Source organism: Mixophyes fleayi, chromosome 4, assembly GCF_038048845.1.
Source record: "Mixophyes fleayi isolate aMixFle1 chromosome 4, aMixFle1.hap1, whole genome shotgun sequence".
Taxonomy (NCBI): domain Eukaryota; kingdom Metazoa; phylum Chordata; class Amphibia; order Anura; family Limnodynastidae; genus Mixophyes; species Mixophyes fleayi.
Window position 1 is genome coordinate 329772552 of NC_134405.1, and position 22433 is coordinate 329794984.

The 22433-nt window shown below is 41.4% G+C and overlaps 1 protein-coding gene across 2 annotated transcripts in view; it reads left to right on the forward strand.

Moving 5' to 3' along the window:
• BRAF (B-Raf proto-oncogene, serine/threonine kinase) overlaps positions 1–22343 on the forward strand; it is a 56055-nt gene extending 33712 nt beyond the window's left edge. For both annotated transcript variants that reach the window (XM_075210363.1, XM_075210362.1), the window contains 5 exons: positions 37–155; positions 9285–9416; positions 9714–9848; positions 14307–14460; positions 16414–22343. In XM_075210363.1, coding sequence (XP_075066464.1) covers positions 37–155; positions 9285–9416; positions 9714–9848; positions 14307–14460; positions 16414–16436 — 563 coding nt within the window. In that variant the 3' untranslated portion in view covers positions 16437–22343. The remainder of the gene's footprint in view (positions 1–36; positions 156–9284; positions 9417–9713; positions 9849–14306; positions 14461–16413) is intronic.
• The last annotated feature ends 90 nt before the right edge of the window (positions 22344–22433 follow it).

The following is a 22433-nucleotide window of genomic DNA, read 5'->3' on the forward strand; positions in this document are numbered from 1 at the left end:
CTTTGTTCCTCTCCTTAATTCCGTACCTTTTTGTAGATATTTTTCTTCATGAAGACCTCACAGTAAAGATTGGTGATTTTGGTCTAGCCACAGTGAAGTCCCGGTGGAGCGGCTCACACCAGTTTGAGCAGTTATCGGGTTCTATTCTATGGATGGTAAGAGCCCTCTTTCCCAGGGACTTGTGAATCCACTTGCTCCTGTACATTCACATTTGCTCCTGTGACCAGTAATGTGCATTGTGAATGTTTGCTGTATATAAAGTAACTGAAAGGTAGTGATTATTTCATGTGCAAGGATTACAGATCTCAAAAATGAATATGCACTTTAGAGTGGAGCTGCATAAGTTAAACATAAATGCAGAACATTACTTATCTTGGATCTGGCAATCCTTGTGCTCCAGCATCGGGAGAGATGGTCTTCGCTCCTGCTGGCATAGTGTTATCTGGACAACATGTTACCGGTATGAATAAAGGCTGTTTTAGCAGGGAGAGCCCATGTGATGTAGTTTTCTTGTGACTTCTAATAGCGTTCTAATTTGCAGTAGGTGGTACATCATCCCATTTATAGTCTACATCATCCAGAGTGTTCTCATATCTGTGGCAGCATGTGGTTTATTATTTGTTGGACTACAACTCCCAGCAGGACCTGAATGCTCTGTCTAAAGATTATATAAATTTACATCTTTCCTGCCAGTGGGAGATACTGCAACCAGGGGTATAATAGGTGGACGTGGAGCAAGAGTACTTTAATATTAAACTGTTTAATGAGTCGCTCCTCCTTTACTATGCCCCTGCCATCTAGAATCCTCCTCTGTTTTACTTAAGTGCCCTTTGCAGTAGGGTGTTTTTTCTTGGGGCTCATGTCCTCTGTTTTGTAATTAATTTTAACTGTATTTATGCATTCAGGATGATGGGGACACCTTCCAGGTAGGGAAGTGCCTGTTGGCCGCCTCTGCTCTGTGTCCCTGTTTTGGGTGTGGTGCGTAGCCATCGGGCTCCCCTCTCCTTAGCAGCCTGCTGGCTCCTCACTGCTCACACGGAGCTGCAGCGACTGTCGGTGTGATCCCCTAGAAACAAGCAGCGTGTCTCAGCGGTGAAGACCGCCGTAGCAGATCTCCTTCAAGGAGAGAACCGCTTCGGCTGCCAGAATTGGGCGTTCCGGCTGAGTAGCATCAGTGCTCCGGAGGGGGAAAGACGCATGCCGAAACACATCTATGCAGTTGCAAGTACCAAAACTGTTCTCTCCTACACAAAGTGCCGTACACGGGGGAGAGCAGCAGATGCCGGAGAGCACTTCCTGGTTAGAGGCAAGCTTTAAAGTGCGTGAGGGGCGTGTTCTCATTGGTTTATCCTATGCAACGACCCCTATTTTCTGACTTCACATTGCTGCAGTTTCCTGCTTCGTACCCTCATTTGGTGCCATTTTTCAGTCATTTTAGTAATTCTTTCTCTTGCATCCTTTGGAGGACACCGGGGACATTGGGGGTATAGAGTAGGGACCGGGCGACCTGCACATTAAACTTCTGTTATTAAGCCCTAGCTGCTCCCCCTCTATACCCCACTTCCTGCTAGCCTTAGCATAGTTTAAGTGCCCGGCGAACGGGCTGCGTCTGGGCTGCTTAGCACCCGAATTCTGTTTTTTTCAACTTTGTTTTATTTTTCAGTATTCGGAGACTTGTGTCTTCTAGTCCTGACAGCCGGCGGCTCGGTGAGCCGCGTAGGCGGCTGTCAGTCACGGCTGCCGGCTGCTGTTTTGGAGGCTCCTGAGGTGAAGTACTGCCTTCCCCTTCCCTGTCTGCCATTGTTCTGTCTCCTGAGCCTGCAGTAAGCGGGGACTCGGAAGCACATATACAGCAGGGCAGCTTACACTGCACAGTATGGAAGGTGCCGTGGAGCGGTGGTGCGCTCTCTGGAGGGGAGGGGGGGATTGGAGGTGCCTTGGAGAGGTGCCTCCTTTACCAAGCCCCCCTCTTCCAACGTTCTGATGCCCTCCTAGGAGCCGAGCACAGTCGCCGGAGGCTTTGTCTGTCGTCCTGTTCTGCCAGCTTGCAGACACTGCGAGAGGAGGGATGGCAGCATGTAAGTGAATCCCTCTCCCAACACAGTGCTGGGAGAGGGGGGGTGGGGGGTAGAAAATCGCAGTTGTCCTGAGTATGGCTGCTTCTTACTAGGAGCTCAGGATACTGGGTCAGGCTAGGCTCACTAAGATAGTGAGCCCTGCTAGGCATTGGATTGGTTGAGGGTTTTGTCTTGTTGGACGCTTGCTAATCCAGTGCTGGGCCCTGGGGGAGTAGTGTTTTCTCTTTTGCACTTCTTCCGCGGTGATCTCACACTCCTTTGTGTGCAGACACCAGAATAGACAGCGATTTTATAGCTCCAGCTTCTCCCCTATTCTGTCCTGAGTACTGTAAGGTAAAGGGTTGGGGGTTATTTTTAAAATTGTCTTTTAATCTGTGGGTTTTTATTGGCTGTAATGCAGGCTCGTTCTCTGTTCAGTTTTGTGTGCTGCTTTTTATTTATTGTGTTTTGTTACACTGTGTCTGACATGTTAACAGATAGGACCAAAAACAGGGAAAAATCCATGTGTGGTAGGGTTGGTGTTATATCTATGTAGTATGCTCTGTGCGCAGCCTGCCGACCCTTAGAGAGCATACCGTGTGATACAGCAGCTGCTTGTTCAGATACAGCAGAACCTGCCTGGGCTTGGTCTCTCTAATATGGTGGGTGCGGTCACAGGCTGTGCCCACACCATCTTCTGATTCCGCTTGCACTGTAGCCAGTGACATGGGTTCTAGTTCGTTACGTCAGGGTTTGACTGTTTCTACCCCGCTGGAGTCTGTAGAACCAGCTTGGGTACAGGGACTTTGCATCCTCTGTACAGGGTTTGATGTTTGTTTCTTCCTCTTAGAGAGGATGTTGCATTATGCTGCACCGCCTTCCTCACGTAAGCATAAGAGGGTGGCGGCACCCCTTCAGGTAAACGAGTCAGATTCTGACTCATTTCTGTTCCCAGAAGGAGGGTGAATTGGCGGTGGATGCTTCTTCGGTGGTGGTGGAGGTTCATTCTGATCGTCACTGTGGAGGAGTTAATACAAGCTGTGCATCAGGTACTTCACTTTCTTAAGGAAGAGGTTCCTGACGCTGGAAAGGCTTCTCTTTTTGTACGCTGGAAAAATAAATCTTTCTCTTTCCCGGCTTCTTCCCAATTGGAAGATTTGTTGTCAGAGCCTTGGGCTTCCCCAGATAGGAAGTTCCAAGTATCTCGGCGACTGCAGTTGTTATCCTTTTCCTCCTGAATTTCTTGCTAAATTAGACGCCTTTACGTGTGGATGCTGCTCTTACTATTCCTCTTGCTAACACAGCCACTCTTAAGGATGGTACAGACCGTAAGGTTGATGCCGTCCTTAAGTTCATTTTCGTGGCAGCAGGTGCCTCTTTGAGGACTGCTTTGGCATCTGCCTGGGTTAACAAAGCTATAGAATGCTGTTCAGAACAGCTGTCTGAAGGTTTGTTGGCAGGCAGGTCGTCCTCTGAACTGCTTCCATTATTGTAGCATATTCAGAGGGCGGCAGCTTATTTAGGAGAGGCAGCTATGGACGCGGGACTGATTGGGGCAATTATTTCTGCCTCTGCAGTTTCGGCTCGTTGCACTCTCTGGCTTAAGTCCTGGGAGGCTGATGTGGAGTCTAAAAAGGCTCTTGAGACTATACATTTTTCTGAGGGTGTTTTTGTTTGGACCTCGCCTTGACTCCATTATTAGTCAAGCAACAGGAGGAAAGCACCTTTCTCCTTGTTAATGCTCCCAAGCAAAGAATGTCTAGATTCCGGTCCTTTCGGTCCTCGAATGTTTCGGAGTCAATATTCCTCAGGCCAATCTTCTAGAGGCCAGTCATCTGCCCCCTAAGGGGTTGTTTGCAGCGTGGGCACCAGGCCTGGTCTACTCGACGTCCAGCAGCGAAACAAGCAGTCCGCATGATGGACATTTTGCTCCTCCACTGCCACCAGTGGTGGGAGCCCGTCTTCTCTTGTTCAGAGATCGGTGGTTTCAATCTACCACCGATGTCTGGGCTCGGGGGTGGTGGACCAGGGATACAAGATCAATTTGCTCGGTCTTCCTCCCAGACAGTTCTTTGCCACAGGATTCCACACTTGGCCACGAAAACGACTGGCTTTACAAGAAGCAATTAAATCCCTCCTTTCTACCTGGAGTGATTATTCCGGTGCCAGATTTTTAAAGAGGTTTGGATTTTTATTCCAACTTTTTTCTCGTGCCAAAACCAGACTGCTCATTCAGACCAATTCTGAATCTAAAGTCTTTGAACACCCAGGTCAGAGTATCCAGGTTTAAGATGGAGTCTTTGCACTCAGTCATTCACGGCATGGAACAAGGAGAATTTATGGTGGCTATAGGCACTAAGCATGCCTATCCATGTGCCCATCTGGAAGGGTCATCAGTCCCTTTTGAGGTTTGTGGTTCGATCAGAGCACTTCCAATTTCAGGCTCTTCCTTTTGGTCTGGCCACGGCACCAGGTATCTTCACCAAGATCATGGCGGACATGGCTGCTCTGCTAAAGGTCTAAGGGGATTGCAATCAATCTGCTTTTAAAGGCAGATACTCTAGAGGTGCTTCTGTCGCATATCCAAGTAATAATCCAGACTCTAGAGTCTCACGGTTGGATTTTCAACTTCAAAAAGTCCAAGTTGATCTCATCCCAGTGGATGATCTTTTTGGGTATTTTATTCCACACCCGACAACGGTGAGTGTTCTTACCCCAGGACAAGATTCTAGGCTTGCAGAAGATGGTGAAATCTCTTTTGGCAGCAAGGAGGCACTTGATGCATATTTTGCCATGAGAGTTCTGGGCAAGATGGTATCGACTTTCGAAGCATTAGTGTACCTTTTTTCCACCGGTAGCCATGCTCCCAAGGGTGTTAAAAAAGGTAGCGAGAGGGTGTGTTCCAGTTCTTCTAGTAGCGCCGGATAGGTGGGTCGGGTGCACCGACGTGCTCTCCATGGCAGGAGTTTGGTTGTGGCGGTTGCTGCTACGGCCAAACCTATTAACTCAAGGTCTCTTTTGTCGTCTAGGTTTACAAAGTCTGGCTTTAATGGCGTGGCTGTTTGATGCCATGATCCTAAAAGCTAAAGGTTTTTACGAACGTGTGGTGCAAACAATACTTTGAGCTCGGATACCAGCCTCTGCAAAAATCTGGCCAGGTTACTTAGGTTCTTGCAGGACAGATTGGATACAGGTTTGCTTCTTGGTTCTCTTAAGGGTCAGGTATCAGCTCTTTTGGTCTTCTTTCACAGAAAACTTGCTGTCATACCTGTTGTGCAAACTTTCATTCAGAGTGTACTTCATGTACAACCTCCATATGTTCCTCCGATAACGCCATGGGATTGGAATTTGGTGTTGAATGCTTTACAGCATCCGCCTTTTGAAGCTTTGAATACAGTATTTCAAATTTCTAACCTGGAAAACGGTTTTCCTTTTGGCCATTTCTATGGCACGCAGAGTTTTAGCTTGCGGCTTTATCTTGTAAGTCTCCTTCATGTTTTTCATAAAAACAGGGCAGTGCTTTGAACCATGCCCTCTTTACTTCCTAAGGTTGAGTCTAGATTTCATCTAGATCAGGCCGTTGTCATTCCGGCCCTGACTGATTCCACGTTTTCAGATAACAATAATTCTATTCGTTATCTCGAAGTTGTCCGAACCTTGCGCATTTTTGTGACAAGCTCTCAAAAGGTGCGCAAGACTGAGGATCTTTTGATTCTCTAATGCTCACAAAAGGCTGGCCAACTTCTAAAGTGACTATTGCTAGGTGGATTATGGCTGTTATCGTGAAGCTTATAGTGGGGCTGGGGAACCTGTCCCAGATAATCTCCGGGCGAACTCTACAAGGTCTGTAGGTGCTTTCTGGGTGGCCTGCCATGGTGCCTTTGAACAGCTGTAAAGCCACGTGGTCATCTGTATATACATTCACTAAGTTTTACAAGTTTAATGTTTTTGCATTCAAGGATGCAAGTTTTGGAAGAAGGGTGCTTTGTGACGTTTCTTCTGAGCGTTCCCTCCCATGAGGCAGCTTTGGGGTGTCCCCCAAAGGATGCAAGAGAAAATGGGATTTTTATACTTGCGTAAAATCCTGTTTCCCTCCATTGGGGAACACCGGGCGCCCACCCTTAACGCTCTGATTTCTCCCATATGTTGACATGTTTTCTTGATGTTAAAGAGAATGTGGTTGTGTTTAAGGTTTATTCTCTTTTCTTGTTTTCTCTCTCTCTCTGCTTTCTGTGGGCTTGGTTAAATATAAACTGAGGCTTGCAGGAAGTGGAGTACAGAGGGGGAGGAGCTAGGGCTTAATAACAGAAGTTTAAAGTACCAGTCGCCCGATCCCTACTCTATACCCCGTTGTTCCCCAATGGACTAAGAGTATAGTAAGAATAAAAATCCAATTTTATCCTACTTGGTATACATGCTTATTTTAATGTGTATTTGTGACCCCTTTTATGGTCATCACAGTATCGGGTTTAACAAAATGACTGAAGTGTTGTGTTTTTAATACCTTTTTTTTTAGTACCTTAATAGTGTTATAAAAATAAAATTACACACCAGAGAATGGAGAAAATGAGAACTCATCTATTATATTACCAGGTCTGAAAAAGGGCCCTCGAAGACTAAAGGGTCCTGGAAAGTCATTACAACACTATACTTGTGCCAATTCTAAATTATCTTGTGGGCAGTCTGATCACGGCACTTTGTCTCTCACGCTGGGCATCCGGGTCAGCGCTCTCAACCGTCTTGGGCTAAATCACTGGCTATATCCATAGCTGAGGTTTCTGTGGTAATCACTAATTTTTCTACACACATTCCTGTATCGCAGCCTCTGCCTACCATTGGTGGAGCCTCCCAGACAGAGACGGGGCTTCTTCCTTATTGGAACGCCTCATTGGCACCACTCATAGGAAGACAGGCAAGTTCTCTGTTCATGAAACACTTCAGAATATGTATCTGAGGATGGGGAGTCAATTCAGGCATCTAAGGGGGGAGGGGGGGGGGGGAAAAGGTCGCTTATAGTGTAGAGGATACCTCTGGAACTCAAACCGTGGGTGATATGGGCTTGGGGGTTCATCAAACTAGGATTTGCGGAGCCTCTGTTTGCGTATTCTTCTGACTTTTCTTTATTTTTCAAACACCGAATTATATAGTCCATTTCCCACCATTGCCTCAACACTTGGCGATGGTTTCAGAGGCTTGGTAAAAACCTGACAAAAAGTTCCAGACGGGAGAAATTTAAATCTTTTCACCTCTTTCCAGCAGAGAAGTCTGTTAATTTGGAAAATTCACCCAAGATAGATTCTCCCATTGCCTTTCTCTGTAGATCCACTCTTTTACCACTAAAGAGAGCAGCCTTGCTCTGAAACACTATGGGCAGGAAGTTTTTTTTCTCCTTGGGTCCACCTATACGGCCAAAGGAAGTTTATGTAGACCATTCATTTCTATAGCCTGGGTAAACAAGGCTATAAAAAATTGGGTGGAATAGTTGTCAAGATGGTGAGATAGAGATCCCAAATCCGGATGGATCGCTTTGTCTGATCTTGAATCTCGGGACCCTCTACAAGCAGGTTTGGGTTCTGGAATTCAAGATGAAGTTGTTGGGGTCAGTGATAGGAGGCATGGGAAAAAATGAGTTTCTTGCATACTTAGATATAAAAGATGCTTACCTCCATGTTTCCTTTTGAGAGGGTCATCTGTGTCTCCTTAGACTTCTAGTACACTAGCAGTTCAGGAATCTGCACTTTGGCTTATCTACAGACCCAAGGGTCGTCACCAAAATTATGTCCATCCTGGCGTGTCTCCTGCATTTTCAGTACGTAACTAGCATACCTTATTTAGGCCACCTGTTAAATGCGCCATCCAAATCACTTCTTCAGCACATGTGAACCATCCCAAGTCTTCCTTGATTTTAGCACAAAAAATGAGGTTTCTTGACTTTGACATGGTGTGTCAGAATGTTTCACGTGGAGTACAAGGTCCTTTCCATTCCAAACAAGACCAAGGCCTTACTGGCCAAACGGAAAGTGTCTCTTCTCGGGTGCATGAAATTGCTGTGGACCATCGTATCTGTGTTTTGAGGCGGTGCCCTTCGCACATTTTCATTCTGAGATGATTCAGAAGGAGCTTCTCAGAAAATGGTCCAAATCCACCTTCCATTCGGAGAGGCAGATCATAACTTTATCTGCGGCCACACATCGGTTCCCATGTGGTGGTTAAGTGCCAATCTTGCAGAGGGCCAGTTCTTATGATCTTGGCTATGGATCTTGGTCAACGAGCGCCAGGCTGTCTGGGTGGGGAGCGGTCATAATTCCTCTTTGATTTCAGGGACTCTGGTGTCACCAGGAGTCTTTATTGCCCATTACTGTCCTGGAGCTGCGAGCAATCTACAGAGTACTTGTGCAGCATCAGGCTGTCCTGGCCGGAAAATCCAATTGAGCAATTCTGCAGTGGTAGCCCACTTTAACCACCGGGGGAACACAGTGCTATATGTCCTGGACGGAACACCACATCAGTCATGTTCATCCCAGCGGTGGGGACCTGGGAGGCAGATTACCTCAGCCGAAACAAGTCTCTGTCTGGGAGAGTGGACCTTTCATGCAGATGATTGCCCTGCTGGTTCAGTGCTGGGCTCAGCCAGAGGTAGATCTCATGGCATCACATCTGAACTTCAAAGTCTGTGTTGTGTGAAATCCGGGGATCGGGTACACGGATGCCATGATGATACCCTGTAAAACTCGTCTGGTGGACCTGTTCCTACTGATTCCAATGCTTCCGCGGGTGCTGAAGAAAACTGAAAAGCAACTGTTAATCGCCATTCTAGTGGCCCCAAACTGGCCGCGCTCCCTCCTCTTGCTCAGACTTTGTTCTAGTTTATAGCTAGGCCCTCTTTTGGGCTTTGTTATAAAACGGACAATGGTTTCAGATAGGAGGGGCATATTTGATATTAAACTGTTGAAAGATCAGTTCCTCCCCAAAGTGCCTTTGCTCTAAGTCCACCTTCTATACCCTATGGTTGCCTCTATTGTATTTCGGAGAAATGGAGTTTACCACTTAACTGTCGGGTGATAGTGTGAACATCCTGTACGGTCCTGAAATGAACGCACTCCATTGTAGTAATTCTGTCTCGAATGTTGTACAGCATTACAGTAACCTTGTAAAGCTGGTTTACTTCTGTATGTGAGACACTTTCCATTACAGCTGTGACCCCACTGTAACCTTGTCTGTCTGTAGGCTCCAGAGGTCATTCGGATGCAGGACAAGAACCCCTACAGCTTTCAGTCAGATGTCTACGCCTTTGGCATAGTTCTATATGAATTGATGACTGGCCAGCTACCTTATCAAAATATCAACAACAGAGACCAGGTAACTATTATGTGGGTTTTTTGTGCAAGGTGGGATAAAGAGTTTCTATTAATCATGTTGCAGTTATGTTCTGCAGCATATTTCAATTTATGTATCATTTTGGTCTGTCAAGAAATTGGGGATTAGGGACCAGGCGTGTTCCCGAAATCGTAAAGGACCAAGAATACACAGAGCTGCAATTGCCAACTTCTTTAATACTGCTAGACACCGTGTTCATTGTGAGATACAATTGAGAATAATGTAATGGAAAATTAGCCTTTTTGTTTTCTAAAACCACAATATATTTTTGTTTTGAAGATCATATTTATGGTTGGGAGAGGATATTTGTCTCCAGACTTCAGCAAAGTTCGGAGTAACTGTCCCAAAGCAATGAAGAGGTTAATGGCAGACTGTCTGAAGAAGAAAAGGGATGAGCGGCCCTTATTCCCACAGGTAACGAGAGCTTCACTAACTGGAGATTGGCCGCCGTTTCCAGCACTTACAGTATGTCCACAGTGCAGCAGCTCCAACGCATCTGTACGAGAATCAGTGTTTGCAACACACTGCTTCTTCCATATTGTAAAAGAAAAATTCTAAACCACCGCGCTAGGTATTCACATGTCCAGTCTACTTTTGCAATTGCAAAAGAATATGGGGAATTTGGGGAACTGACACATTTTTAATATTGGAGGTATAAGATACAAATCTGACCATATTCTTCTAATATCAGCTGTGTAGTGATCCGCTGTTATTTCATTGGCTAATTAATATATTCACTCTACAACCCCTTTTATCAAATCTACTTATCAACCTAAACTAATATGTATGACCTATTATACATGTGGCAATATGCTTGGTTGATATACAAATCTGTATATTAAAACAGGTAAACTGCAGCGTGAGGTTCTTGATATAGAATCATATTAAAGATTATATAGAAAAAAATAATACAAACACAGCGTGGCTTCGCAAATTTTTGCCATTTTATTTAATATTCCTTATTTTTTCACTTTATCGCTTTTTTCATTTCTATTTCGCTGCTAACTATACTCAGGTTTATTTTTGGGAACACTTCATGAATATTTTAAACTTAACTAATAAAAGGTATATTTTAATAAATGCATGATCATCACAGAGTGTCCTTACCAGACATGTTTCCCCCTATCACTATTGTTTCCTAACTTCTTCCATATTGTGCGTCATTACTGTGTAGAAAGATGAAATTCACCCGTACCTCCTGAAAAGAAATACTCTATTTATTCACTCCTCTGACACTACTGATAGAATCCTCAGGCTCCTTTTTGAGATATGTAAACCGGAAACTTCATTTAAAGATAGATATTTATAATATCAAACATATAAGTATTAATATATCTGTATAGATATATCCTATGTCACGCCAATCTGTGTGCAAATATATAAGGCTTGCAATTGGTTGGCTCATAAAACTAAATGGCCAAAAATTACTTCTAGTCCAATCATATATTATATAAACACATTTATCACGTATGTGTGTATGACTGGTTCAGTTGTTTTTATAAGGGAATCTATTTCCCTACGAAACACAAAGGTAATAAGTTTTCTAATTAGATACGCTTCCTTCTCTAACTACATAACAAAACACAACACTATATGACAAACACTTAAGAATTAATATGCATGTTGTATCCTTGTACAATCTCACTGAGCTATTTTTTTCAGTGTCCTAAAAATAACCCTGCTCAAGGAAAGGAAGAGGGGTGTTGTAAAAAGGTGTCTTTAATGTAACTAAGTTTCAGTAATGATTGTCCAGCTGTCCTTACAATAATTTGACAAAGAGGAATAAACATGAGATGACCATATCAGTTCAATATCATTTGGCTCCAAATTGTTCTTGAACCAATTTTATCTTCAGCTGATAAGGACGGAGGCCCTAAATGTAGGATGTTTGTTCCTCCATAATTTTCTTTTGGGACTGGCCTTTGATGTGTACATGGCAGCTGTTTGGGAATCCAGTGACAAACTTGTTCTATTCACACAGTTGTTCAATGTTTCTCCCTAATCTTTTGTACAGCTCAGTTGTATGGCCTGAGTTCAATCTCTACTCTGTATGCAAGGACAATTCACTTCAGGATACACAGTGATTAGGCCTAACCATTATATATATATATATATATATATATATATATATATATATATATATATATATATATATATATATATATATATATATATATATATATATATATATATATATATATATATTAGTCTACTTAACTACATTTCAGCTTTAATATATAATTCCCTACTTGATACATTTAAGCATAAAAACTATATCTCAAAACATCTACTTCTTAATAAATAAATATATATAATTTTAAACAGTATCCATTATAATTCTACACACTACATTATTTTATTTATTAAAACAATTACCTGTATGGTAACAGATATGGCTTCAGGTACCCAAATCAGCCCCACGTGGTAGAACCCAACATATATATTATATGTGGAGGAGCATAGTAAAAGGTAATGTCCAGTTCTGAACACCCGTCCTGTAAGACTGTAGACAGCATATAGTGTATAAGATTTTTCTAATCTTCTCAAATAGAGATGAACAGTTTTCCAAAATATAATTCAATAAAGAATAGACATATATTATTATATTATACATAGATACAGCCATTACTGGAGTAAGCAGACATATGCCCAGGGTCTGAAATGCCAATTGACAATCTATATTTGATTGAGTCATTCTTTGATAGAAAATGTTACTCATCATTGCCATTATCTTTTGCCAAACCAATCCTCTTAACCCAAGTCAAGAGTGACATTTATCATTAAAGTGACATGTTCTTGAAAGGGGCTGTTGGAAGGGACTCTTTGACCTTATTTTAAGCAAATATGTGCTTGGCTTTGTCAGGTCATTGTGAGATAAGGGAGATAATGGAAATTTACAACGTGTCTCTTGTCTTTTTTTGTAATATGTAAAAGAAATGTCTACTTTTTCCTCCTAAAAGTACAGGCACATAAACTTCGATTAGATGGGGATGGATCATTCGACTGGATGTTTGTAGGCGGCCATCTTTGTAGGGAAACGGGTAGTGGGGAGGCGGCCATCTTACTATGAGTAATTATTCTAGCAGGTGCTTGGCAAGCAGCCGTCTTTAAGGTGGAATACAAAATATATCAGAATATATTAATATTCATTTATAAAGGAGTATGTAGGGCGATAGACATCTTGGTAAAGGAATAAGGGAATAATAGAAGTCGGCCATCTTTGTGAGGAGAGAAGTACTTCTCAATAAAAATTATGGTTGGCAGACATCTTTGTTAGGGGAATAAATAAGGACATTTTGAATTGTCCATATTTGTGAATGAGGTGGGAGTCCTTTCTCTATTATAGAAATCTCCAAATAGTAGATAATGGGTTTAGACATATATCCAAGTAAGCCCCATGAGGATGTAAATAATACATTGTCCATAAAATAGCATATATAGGATATACGAACATAAAATGTGCATATGACATAAAAACCTTCCTAAAATTATAAGGTATGGCTTGCATAAAAAATAAAACACAGTATGTGTACATTATACAGATAAGTCTATGCATCATATTAATGTGGTACAGAAAAAAAGAAAAAGAAAATATGCTAAAAAAAAAATACTACTGAGCCCATAAAAACAAGTATATAACTATCCAATGTAAAATATAAAATATGTATACTGAATATAATTATCCTATAATGGGTTTTGTCTGATAAGAATATTCTGTATGGGGTAGACAGATTACTTAGGACAGAGAGCCCCTTTTCTGTGACTCTTCACTATCTCATAGCCCTCATTCAGGCCAGAGGGGTTAAGTGTGTTCAATTGGTATATCCAAAACATCTTTTTGATTTGATCTGGATATTGCCTCACCTAGGTCCCAGGGTCACATGTTCAATCCCTTCAAACGTAAAGTAGCTGGTAGCTGGGATCTGCACTTTGTGTGTTCATAAAGTGTTTTGAAACAGAGTGGCTTTCTACTTTATTTTTGATGTTATGAACGTGCTCTTGTATTCGTAATTTGAGAGATTTTTTTAGTTGTCCCTATATACTTCAGTCCACAGGGACATTCTAACATAGATAACTGATGAGGTCTGGCAGTTCATACAATGTTTGATATTGTATTTAGTACTGTTATCAAAGTTGTAAAAGACTTTTTTTATCCGAACTTGTATAGTTATTTACAAATGTTGCAATGAAATTCTAGGAACGTCTTATTAGTGTCATTGCGTATTTCGGGCAGCATACTAGGGGCCAGGATATCTTTTGTTCCTGTTCTTTCTAAAAATGATGTTTGGTTTATCAGGCAAAATGTTGCCCAAAACAGGATCCATTTTTAAAGATCTCCCAATGTTTGTTGAATGTAGATCTGATCCTGTATTCACAATTATTGTAATTGGTAATTAAGGGTATGCTATCTTATCTTTTACTTTATATTTCAAAAGATCTGCTCTATTTACCCCATCAATTTTAGCAACGGCATCCGAAATAAAACGTTTCCGGAACAGAAAATATCCTGATTGTGTTGTTAACTATTACTTTCACAAAAGGTTGTTTTTGGTTTTTTTTATCTTGGTATACATATTCACATTTGTTGTTCAAGTACCCCAGGCTTCAAATTATGGCCTAGTGCACTGGATTCCAAACATTTTCAGTGCAAGACACCCTTAGGGTCTCCAAAATTTTTTCAAGGCACCCCTATGCCAAAATAATTACCAAGTAGTGCCCCGCCTTGCTTTACCCCTGGCCGAGGCACCCCAGGGAGGCTAGCGGCACAGTTTGGGAACCACTGGCCCTAGTGTATTCAGTGGGATTGAACGTAAGATCCTAAGTCAGTCTTATTTTTTTTTTTTTTATTTTTTTTTTTTTCCTCCTCCTTAGATTCTAGCCTCCATTGAACTCCTGGCCCGGTCATTGCCAAAAATCCACCGCAGTGCATCTGAGCCGTCGTTGAACAGAGCCGGCTTCCAGACGGAGGACTTCAGTCTGTATGCTTGCGCTTCTCCAAAAACGCCCATCCAGGCTGGTGGATATGGTGGGTTCACGATACACTGACCGTAGGAGCAACAGAGCACCTCCAAATGTTGCACCCCCTGCTGGCAGGAGTCTGTAAATGTGTTTGGCAGTTCAGTGTACAGAAAATGTGTAAATATACTGTTTAATGTGGTCCTGTACTTGATTGAATATTTATTGTGGTTTATTTTGTTGTGCATGCAGTCGGTTTAGCTGAGGCACCACAGAAATAAAATCTTTCCAAGTGTTCCCTTCAGCAAAATGATTGAATGGAATTAAGTCGTGTTATTTTGCTATGAACCAATATGCAGTCCTAGATCATAGCAGGAAGGAACAGCCGTGTAATACTAAGCAATGGGATGTCCACAGTGATAGTGGGAATTCTATTTTTGCATCATTTTAATAACTAAGCACTTAATTTCAAATGTCCTTTATATCAGTTCATAGTTATGAAGGTTGTTACTGATTTAGCCACTCTGTTTTTGCTCAGTGGATGGTGATATAATGCTGTCTCACAGAAGTGCATTTAGAGCTGTATTCAATAGCTGCGCCTCCATGTACAGCTTATGCCCCCCCTTTCCTGGAGCGTTCCATGCGCTGCTCCATACAGGCATTTTTCTGGGGACACCATGGATCATCCCATAGTAACATTGTGGGGCGGTGAGCAGGAGGGACCTGTTTGAAGCTCTGTGGAGAAGACTATTGAAAGAGGTTATTACCCAAAGGTGGGGCGGGGTGGTGGATGACATTACAGGAGAGCATGTACACATCTGATAGTGATCTACAAGTGGGAATTCCCTTTAATGCAGAACATAGGGATACAGGGTATTCTCTGGTCTTCTCCAGTCCTTGTCTGCCACATATGTTTTTCAGATATCTGACACCATGTAATTTAAAAGTTAATAAGTAAATTAAGAAGCATGCTTTCATCAGTTCCAAACGTTAATGTGAAGTTTGAAGAGTAACAGTTTCTTTCAAGGAATTTTGCTTTCTTGTTCCCACAATCTTGGATTGTTTTAGGACTAGAGAGAAGGCTGCACAAACTAGCTTTGTAACAAGCAGTGGGGTTTAGTAACATTCTGCAACAATCAGTGGGGACTGCCATTCACCAGTTAAAATTCCTAGAGCTGAGTGTGATAGGACTCCCCGCAGACAAGTTAGAGTTTGGTATTTTTCTTTTTTTGTTTGGCTTACTTTTTGGTCATTATTTTTGCTGCCACTTTGGCTTCAGTATGGTTTCTGTTTTGCTTTTAGCGCTCTGCCTTTACCCTAGTCCTTCTAGTAATAGACTAAACGCTGCTGTACAGGCAGTTGCATAGACCGCTGATGACTTGAGCCAGGGACAGTGATTGGGATCACTGAAAAAAATGATGCCCAGCAGGAAATGCAATGGGTGAAAATAGTTACTGATGGCTGAAGGGTCCTGATAATAGACTTCTCAGCCCTTGTCCTACACCCCCTTTCTTGTAAGCTTTGAAATGATGCACATGAGCTTGTTGCACCCAAATTAATTAAACCGAACACCTTTCCTCTTGGATCAGACCTTGTATTAAGTTGTTTGGCACTGCTACACTGTGGAGAACTAGTCTCTAATATGAAAATAGTGAAAGAATTGAGGTTCCACTAATTGGGTAAAAGTGTCTCCTCTCCCCATGTTGTCACTTTTTCTTTCTGCAGAACTTCCCTGAAGGGTTTGTTTGTTTGTTTGGTTTTTTTTTTTTGGAATGTATTAAGATATGAAACTTTGAAATGAAACTAGCAGATCATCGTAACCCTCTGGACATCAAGGGGTTAGACTGTTACACTCCCTCCCTTCAACGTTTGTTATTTGCATGGTCTGAGTAGCAGGTGTGAGTGTTTCTTTATATCTGTATTTTGCTTCCTACTGTTACTAACTTGTGTCGCTTGTGGTCCATACAAGTGTCAGGCTTCTCCCTTTGTGGTAAACCAGATTCTTTTGTTCTCCCCTCTGCAGGAGAATTTACAGCCTTCAAGTAACGGCACAGTCAGCACAAGCACCTCTGTCACTACTTGTAGTAGTCTCGTGTTCCTCTAGTTTCTTAGCACTGGGACTACATACACAACAAACAGATATACACCCATATTCTAAGAGGCATGAACATCAAAGAAAAGGGGGACAGGGGTAAGGTACCAGCTGAAACGTCTGTTCCTCTGGGGAATGGGCGCTCTCCAGTACACCCCTACCAGTATATAGACGGCAGAGGAGAGGCCTTGACAACCAGGAGGCGGATTTTCTTCATTGCGGAGACTGTGTTTGTGACTCTCTAATATACTAACACTGGGCCCTCCTGTTCTGTGTGGATTCTACTCCAATCATCATGGGACTGTCTGCCAGATTTTCACTTTTTTGCTGTCTCTGGAAATTAAAATGCTGGATCTCCTATATATCCCCCGCCCTGGCAGCAGTACAAGTTAATGGTTCTAGTCAGCTGTACAAGTATGGCTGGTAAAGCAATGCCCCCTAGAGTGGAGGCAATGCACCAATATTCGGTCTTTGCCATTCAAAAATATCTAGTGACATCACTGAGGCGGTTAGTGATGTCACTAGTGAAGTGATCATTGATTGGTCCCGACTACTGAAGTTTAGGTCATTGGTCCACTGGAACAGGGAATTCCAACTAAACCTAAATTTTTGTAATCTTAAAAGGCACCAACAGCTCCATTTTAGTCTTTCTATATGTGCTTTTAGTAACTCTGCAACTATTACAGTACTCTGTAGTGCTTTAATCCATTTTTCCATAGTTAAGATCTTTTTTTTTTTTTTATTTGCGGGAGTGAACTTACGATAACAATGCTTCTAAAGGACCATTTTGGATTTGTGGTGAAAGCTATTTTCTTGATCTAAGGGTGCACATTGCTCTGTCTTGTCGGATTCGGCAGTGCTGTGTTACTCTGGTGTAACTGAAATGACAGGAAAGGTAAACTTCAGTCATTTATGGTTGTAATGGAGATTCTGCATTTTATTTAATCTCTTCCACCTCCTTTTGCTGTTACATACTGTCCGATTTTTTTTTTTTTTTTTTTATGCTCCTTTTTCCTGTCTTTTTTATTTTGTCAATGCAACCTTTTGTTTGTTTGGAAACTGCAGATGTCCTGTTCCCTAATCTGCTCTGGTATTTCCTTTTAAAGCCCTTTTGCATGGACTAAAATGACTTATTTGTGTTCCTGAATTCTGCTTGGTGGGATAACTCCTTTTAGAATGACTTGTATATGGCAGAGATTAAATGGGTGATTTCCAATGAACGTGGTTTACATTCCATGCCGAATAGCCCCTTATTAATCTTTCCACTTCCCCATTCGGCAGCACATGTAGTAGTCTGCGCAGTTTTTGAGTACACCCGTCCCAGAGTCTCTTATTAATATTCATTAATCAACTAATGCTGAGAGCACTTGATGATGTTACCAGAACAGATGGCAAAGATCAGAAATTGTAGTTGTATAAACCTAGTGAGACAGAACTATATAATGCATTCTTCTGTTCTTAGATGTTTCCCCACAGTAATAAGACCGGCACAGGTCAATGGCCCCTGACGCTCAGACTGGCCAAATTCTATATTGGGTCTGGCCGACCTGTGGCTCTCCAAATGTTGTGACTCTACAAATTCCAGCATGGCTGCTAGGAATCTGTTGACTATCTACTGGCCAGGCATGCTGGGGCTTGTAGTTTTACAACACCCAGAGAGCTGCAGGTTGGCCAGGCTTGTACGATATTATGTTTGTGTGTTTGATGCTACTGGGTAGTGCCATAAAGTCTATTGATGTACTCTAAAGCCTAACCAGTAGCACATGACGAGGTCATATTTTTACTTTTGTTTTGTACAGCTGAAAACCTTTTTACTTCATGCTATTTATTTAATTTATTTTGCTATGTAAATTTTGAACACATTGAGTTTGGCCAGAGTTTGTATATGGAAAGCAAAGAAGTTGCTAGTGTATCTTTACTGTCTCGCCCACCCTCTTTACTTGTATGTCTTCTAATCGGTTCCGTCTGCGGGGCGCACAACGTGCTCATGAAATAGCCTGCCCCACTAACAAATGTACATATCATTTTTACTTTTTAGAAGGCATTTGGTCTCCCAATATACCAGTAGGATATTCAGAAATGTGTGCTCTTTTTAAAAAGCAAACCCACATTTTAGGGATAGTAAGCTCTACTTTTCCAGTAAATATGATTTGATTTGCATGTAGTGAGCAATAAGTTTGCATAGAAAGCTCCAGAACGGTCTCGAGTCCTAACCCATAGTTTAAGATTCCTTGAATTGTCACTATGGAGTCGGTGGTGTCACCTGTTTTGCATTGTGGTAATGGTACATGGACACTACATAGCGATGATGTGCTTTCGATCTGTTAATGGAATTATCGTGATCTAAAGGCTACCTGTCGAATCGATCAAATAACGTTATAATGGCGAAAACTTAATTTTAATGTACAGTAGTTATCCACAGACTCCAAGATGTTCTGTAGGATAAGGGCACCAGACAGACAGGAGGGGACATTTAGCCACACAGCTATAATGTAAATTAGTGGATGTTGGGACAGTCCTGGGGGCTGAAGAACCTTTGACATGTGGGGGTTTTTGTATTTTTGGGTATTTGTTTTTTGGTTTTTTTTCTTCAGTAATTCATTATCTGGTGACAATGAAATGCTACTAAACCATAGGCCTTTGGAACTGGATTTTGGATCAGGGGTTATAGAATTGATTTTAGGGGCTCTGTAGAATAACCTAATAACGGGCTTCAGAGCATTTCTCCCCCCTCTCTGTTTGGCACATTTCCAGCACTGAGTTTTGCATCCGATCGTTCTAGATGTCCCCCTACAAACCTCTATGTTGCTGTACATAATGTCAATCACTGACTCACAGTGCACATTCAGGATGGAAATACTGGGGATATGTATAAAAGTGGTGTGTAAATTATAATAAAGACCATATTTACAAATGTTTACATTGTGTCCATTACACCACTCTGTAAAGTGCTCCCATCGTCATGGACTATCGAACGAAAAAGTATTTTAAAAATATATATAATTTTTCATGCTTTGATATGTCTCCGAAACAGGTCTTGTTATAGTAATATTTGAAGATCTTCTATATCAATCAGTCTTGGCATTCCTCCTGTTACCAGCATCTGTATTCAAATCAGGATGTACGTTCAATTCAATGGAGGTTGGGGGGGGGAAGGGGTTTGTCTAAAAATGTATTTTTCATTGTTTTACTTCTTGCCCCAGAAAGTGCCATTTATTCATAATTTTTGTAGAACTCCCTGTGACACCTGCAGTAACAGTCATAAAAAGTGTGATTACAGGACACCTCCAACGCTGTTGCATAACTAGAACGTCCAGTAATTGGGGTCATTGTGTTGCAGACCTATGGTGTCTGCTCAGAGCCTTGCTCATCAGTCAGTCTCATCTGGACTCTGAACTGTAGATAACACAAATCTCTATTGAAACCCAAGTAGGAATAACGCATTGTTGATGTACCCTTATCAGTTATATAAATGTTAAAATGAAGTTACACCTTTGCCTTTCAACACATCATTAAACACAGTGACTCTTTGCAAGTTTTGTTATTTGAGGGAGGGGGGGGGGGTTAAACTTGTTGCATTGCTTAGATTTTATATTGAAATATTCATACATAGTGTCTGCACAAATCTGGCGTTTTACCTATTTATGAAGGACTGCTTGTTACTTTAAGGGGTTTATCCATATTCAGACAACTTTTTATTGGGATGTACCTGCTCTCCTGCAACTTTTATTACCTACGTTTACATAATTACATATTTGGAAGTCCTGGCTGTGGGTATCCAGACTGATATTTAATTAACTTTAGTGAGGAATCTGGCACTTTATTTCATCTCTAATCCCACAAGAGGAGAGTACATTTTACCAATCTCTACAATTATCATTAGTGGGCTGGATTGAACCAGGGACTTAACGAATCTAATTACAACTCAATGCCATGTCTTGTAAGAAAAGCATGTAATCCCCATCACCACTTCCCTTGGTAGAGGACTGTGTAGCTGGCGTTTCACAGTGAAGAAATCTTTTTCTGTGCTGATGGTGAAATGGCTTCTCCAGATGCAATGGATGATCCCTTAATTACCTGGACAAATATCTGTATGAAAAGCTCATTGGTTAAATCCCTTAATATTATCCATATGACTTGGGTCACATCAAAGACATTTTATTTTTTTATCTCCTTAAGCTTTTCCTCTTTGGCTTTCCACAGTAGTATTGCACATATATTTTTTTAATGTGCAATTAAAGTAAATGCTTAAACTTTCAGCATTTGATGGTATTGCCTGAAAAGCACCAGCCAGTTGTCTTCTTCCCATTGCCCTTGGTTTTGCTGGGCTCTGTGCCACAAGTATGGTTTTATATAGAGATCAGCTTTGTGTCATGTCCAAGAGCAAGTAAGTAATTCTGATTGATGACTTGGTTGAATAGAGCCAATCCCTATCAGAAAGGTAAATCAATGTGGTTTGTAAAAGTTTCAGGAGGGTATGTACAAACTGTTAAAGTAATCTGAAGGTGGATAACCCTTCTAATTGTATTTTCTGTTTTGCAAATTAAAGACTTATTGATAAAGATATTTTGCCTATAGATAGGTTTGTTACCTTTCCATAGAAGGCAAATTATACCCCTCCATAGGCTGTGATAAGACGTTGCCTGGCAGCTGTTTATCGATAATCAGTGGAGTAACCACCTTGTTTGTATTTTATATTTTGTGGGTTGGTCCCAGTGAAACAAATAAGCAGTTTGTTTAGCATTTAGTGATTGCTGAGATATTGTCTCTGCTTTCTACCTTTGTACCTGTGAGGACCTATTCTGGAGGGCACTGGATCCTGTCTTAATACTGGTGTATCCTGACAGGTGAATTTTGCACTACATAAAGGCTAAATCCACTTTTCATGCAGTTCCTTCTCTTGTGGGATAAAAGGTGCAAACTTAGGTCCTATGGGTCTATTTTACAAATGGTGTTTTCTATATGTAGTCTCTAGCTTCCAGGTAGGGGGTCATTTTGCAAAATAGACCCTTTAGGAGAATGTTACACATTTAACACCTAATAGAAAGCAACCTCAAAAAAGGAGTTTCTTTCTCGTGTGCCTGAATTTAATTGAACTGCTGAATAGGACCACAAACCGCCATATTATCCAGCACACGATGTACTGGGAAGACTTCAGAGCATTTATGACAACTGGTGCACAAGACAACTGTACTGTAATCTGGTTGATGGGGGTTACATCAAAATTTCCCTGAGCGCCAGTCTTCATAAATGGTCTAAAAGGCCTTCTACATATGCACTTTACGGTTTTAGTCACATAATATTCTTTTCATTGTTATGATATAACAAATATTACACCTGGCTTATTTACATTTTGTGTAACAAAATTACATTGTCTCTCGCCTGCAAATTTATTCTACAATCTTTTTCTTTTCTTTTTGGAAGTGACGCACTGCATTTTATGTCCATTGATGTTACAAACCATAATTCTCTTACAAATATTCACTAAGCTAAAAAAAAATGCACTTGACAATTAAGGTCTGTGTTAAACCATCAAACTTTGCTCATACTGTTCCTCTTAACTTAAAATGTATTTATTTTTATTGTACTGGCCCTATTTTGTCTGCAAGTACTTGCGTCACTTAACGGGTCCATGCTGCCCATCATTGAAGGGTTAAGATATAAATAAATGTGGAAGTAATGGGACGACCATCAGCCCATGTGTTTTTTTGTTATGTTTGTTTTTTCTTTTTGAAAAATGTCATTGTAAAATGTGTATATATTTATCATTGTTTATACGGTGAAGTTATAGTTTAGAACGTTACTACAGCAAGTGCAATAAATTTCAAAAACTGTGAATAATTAAACATCCATGTACACCATTTCCATTGTCCATCGTTTCTCATTGCATGTGAAGTGCCGTGTGGCTTCCTGTGATGTCTTGAAGTTTTATTTAAGGATGCACCAAACAT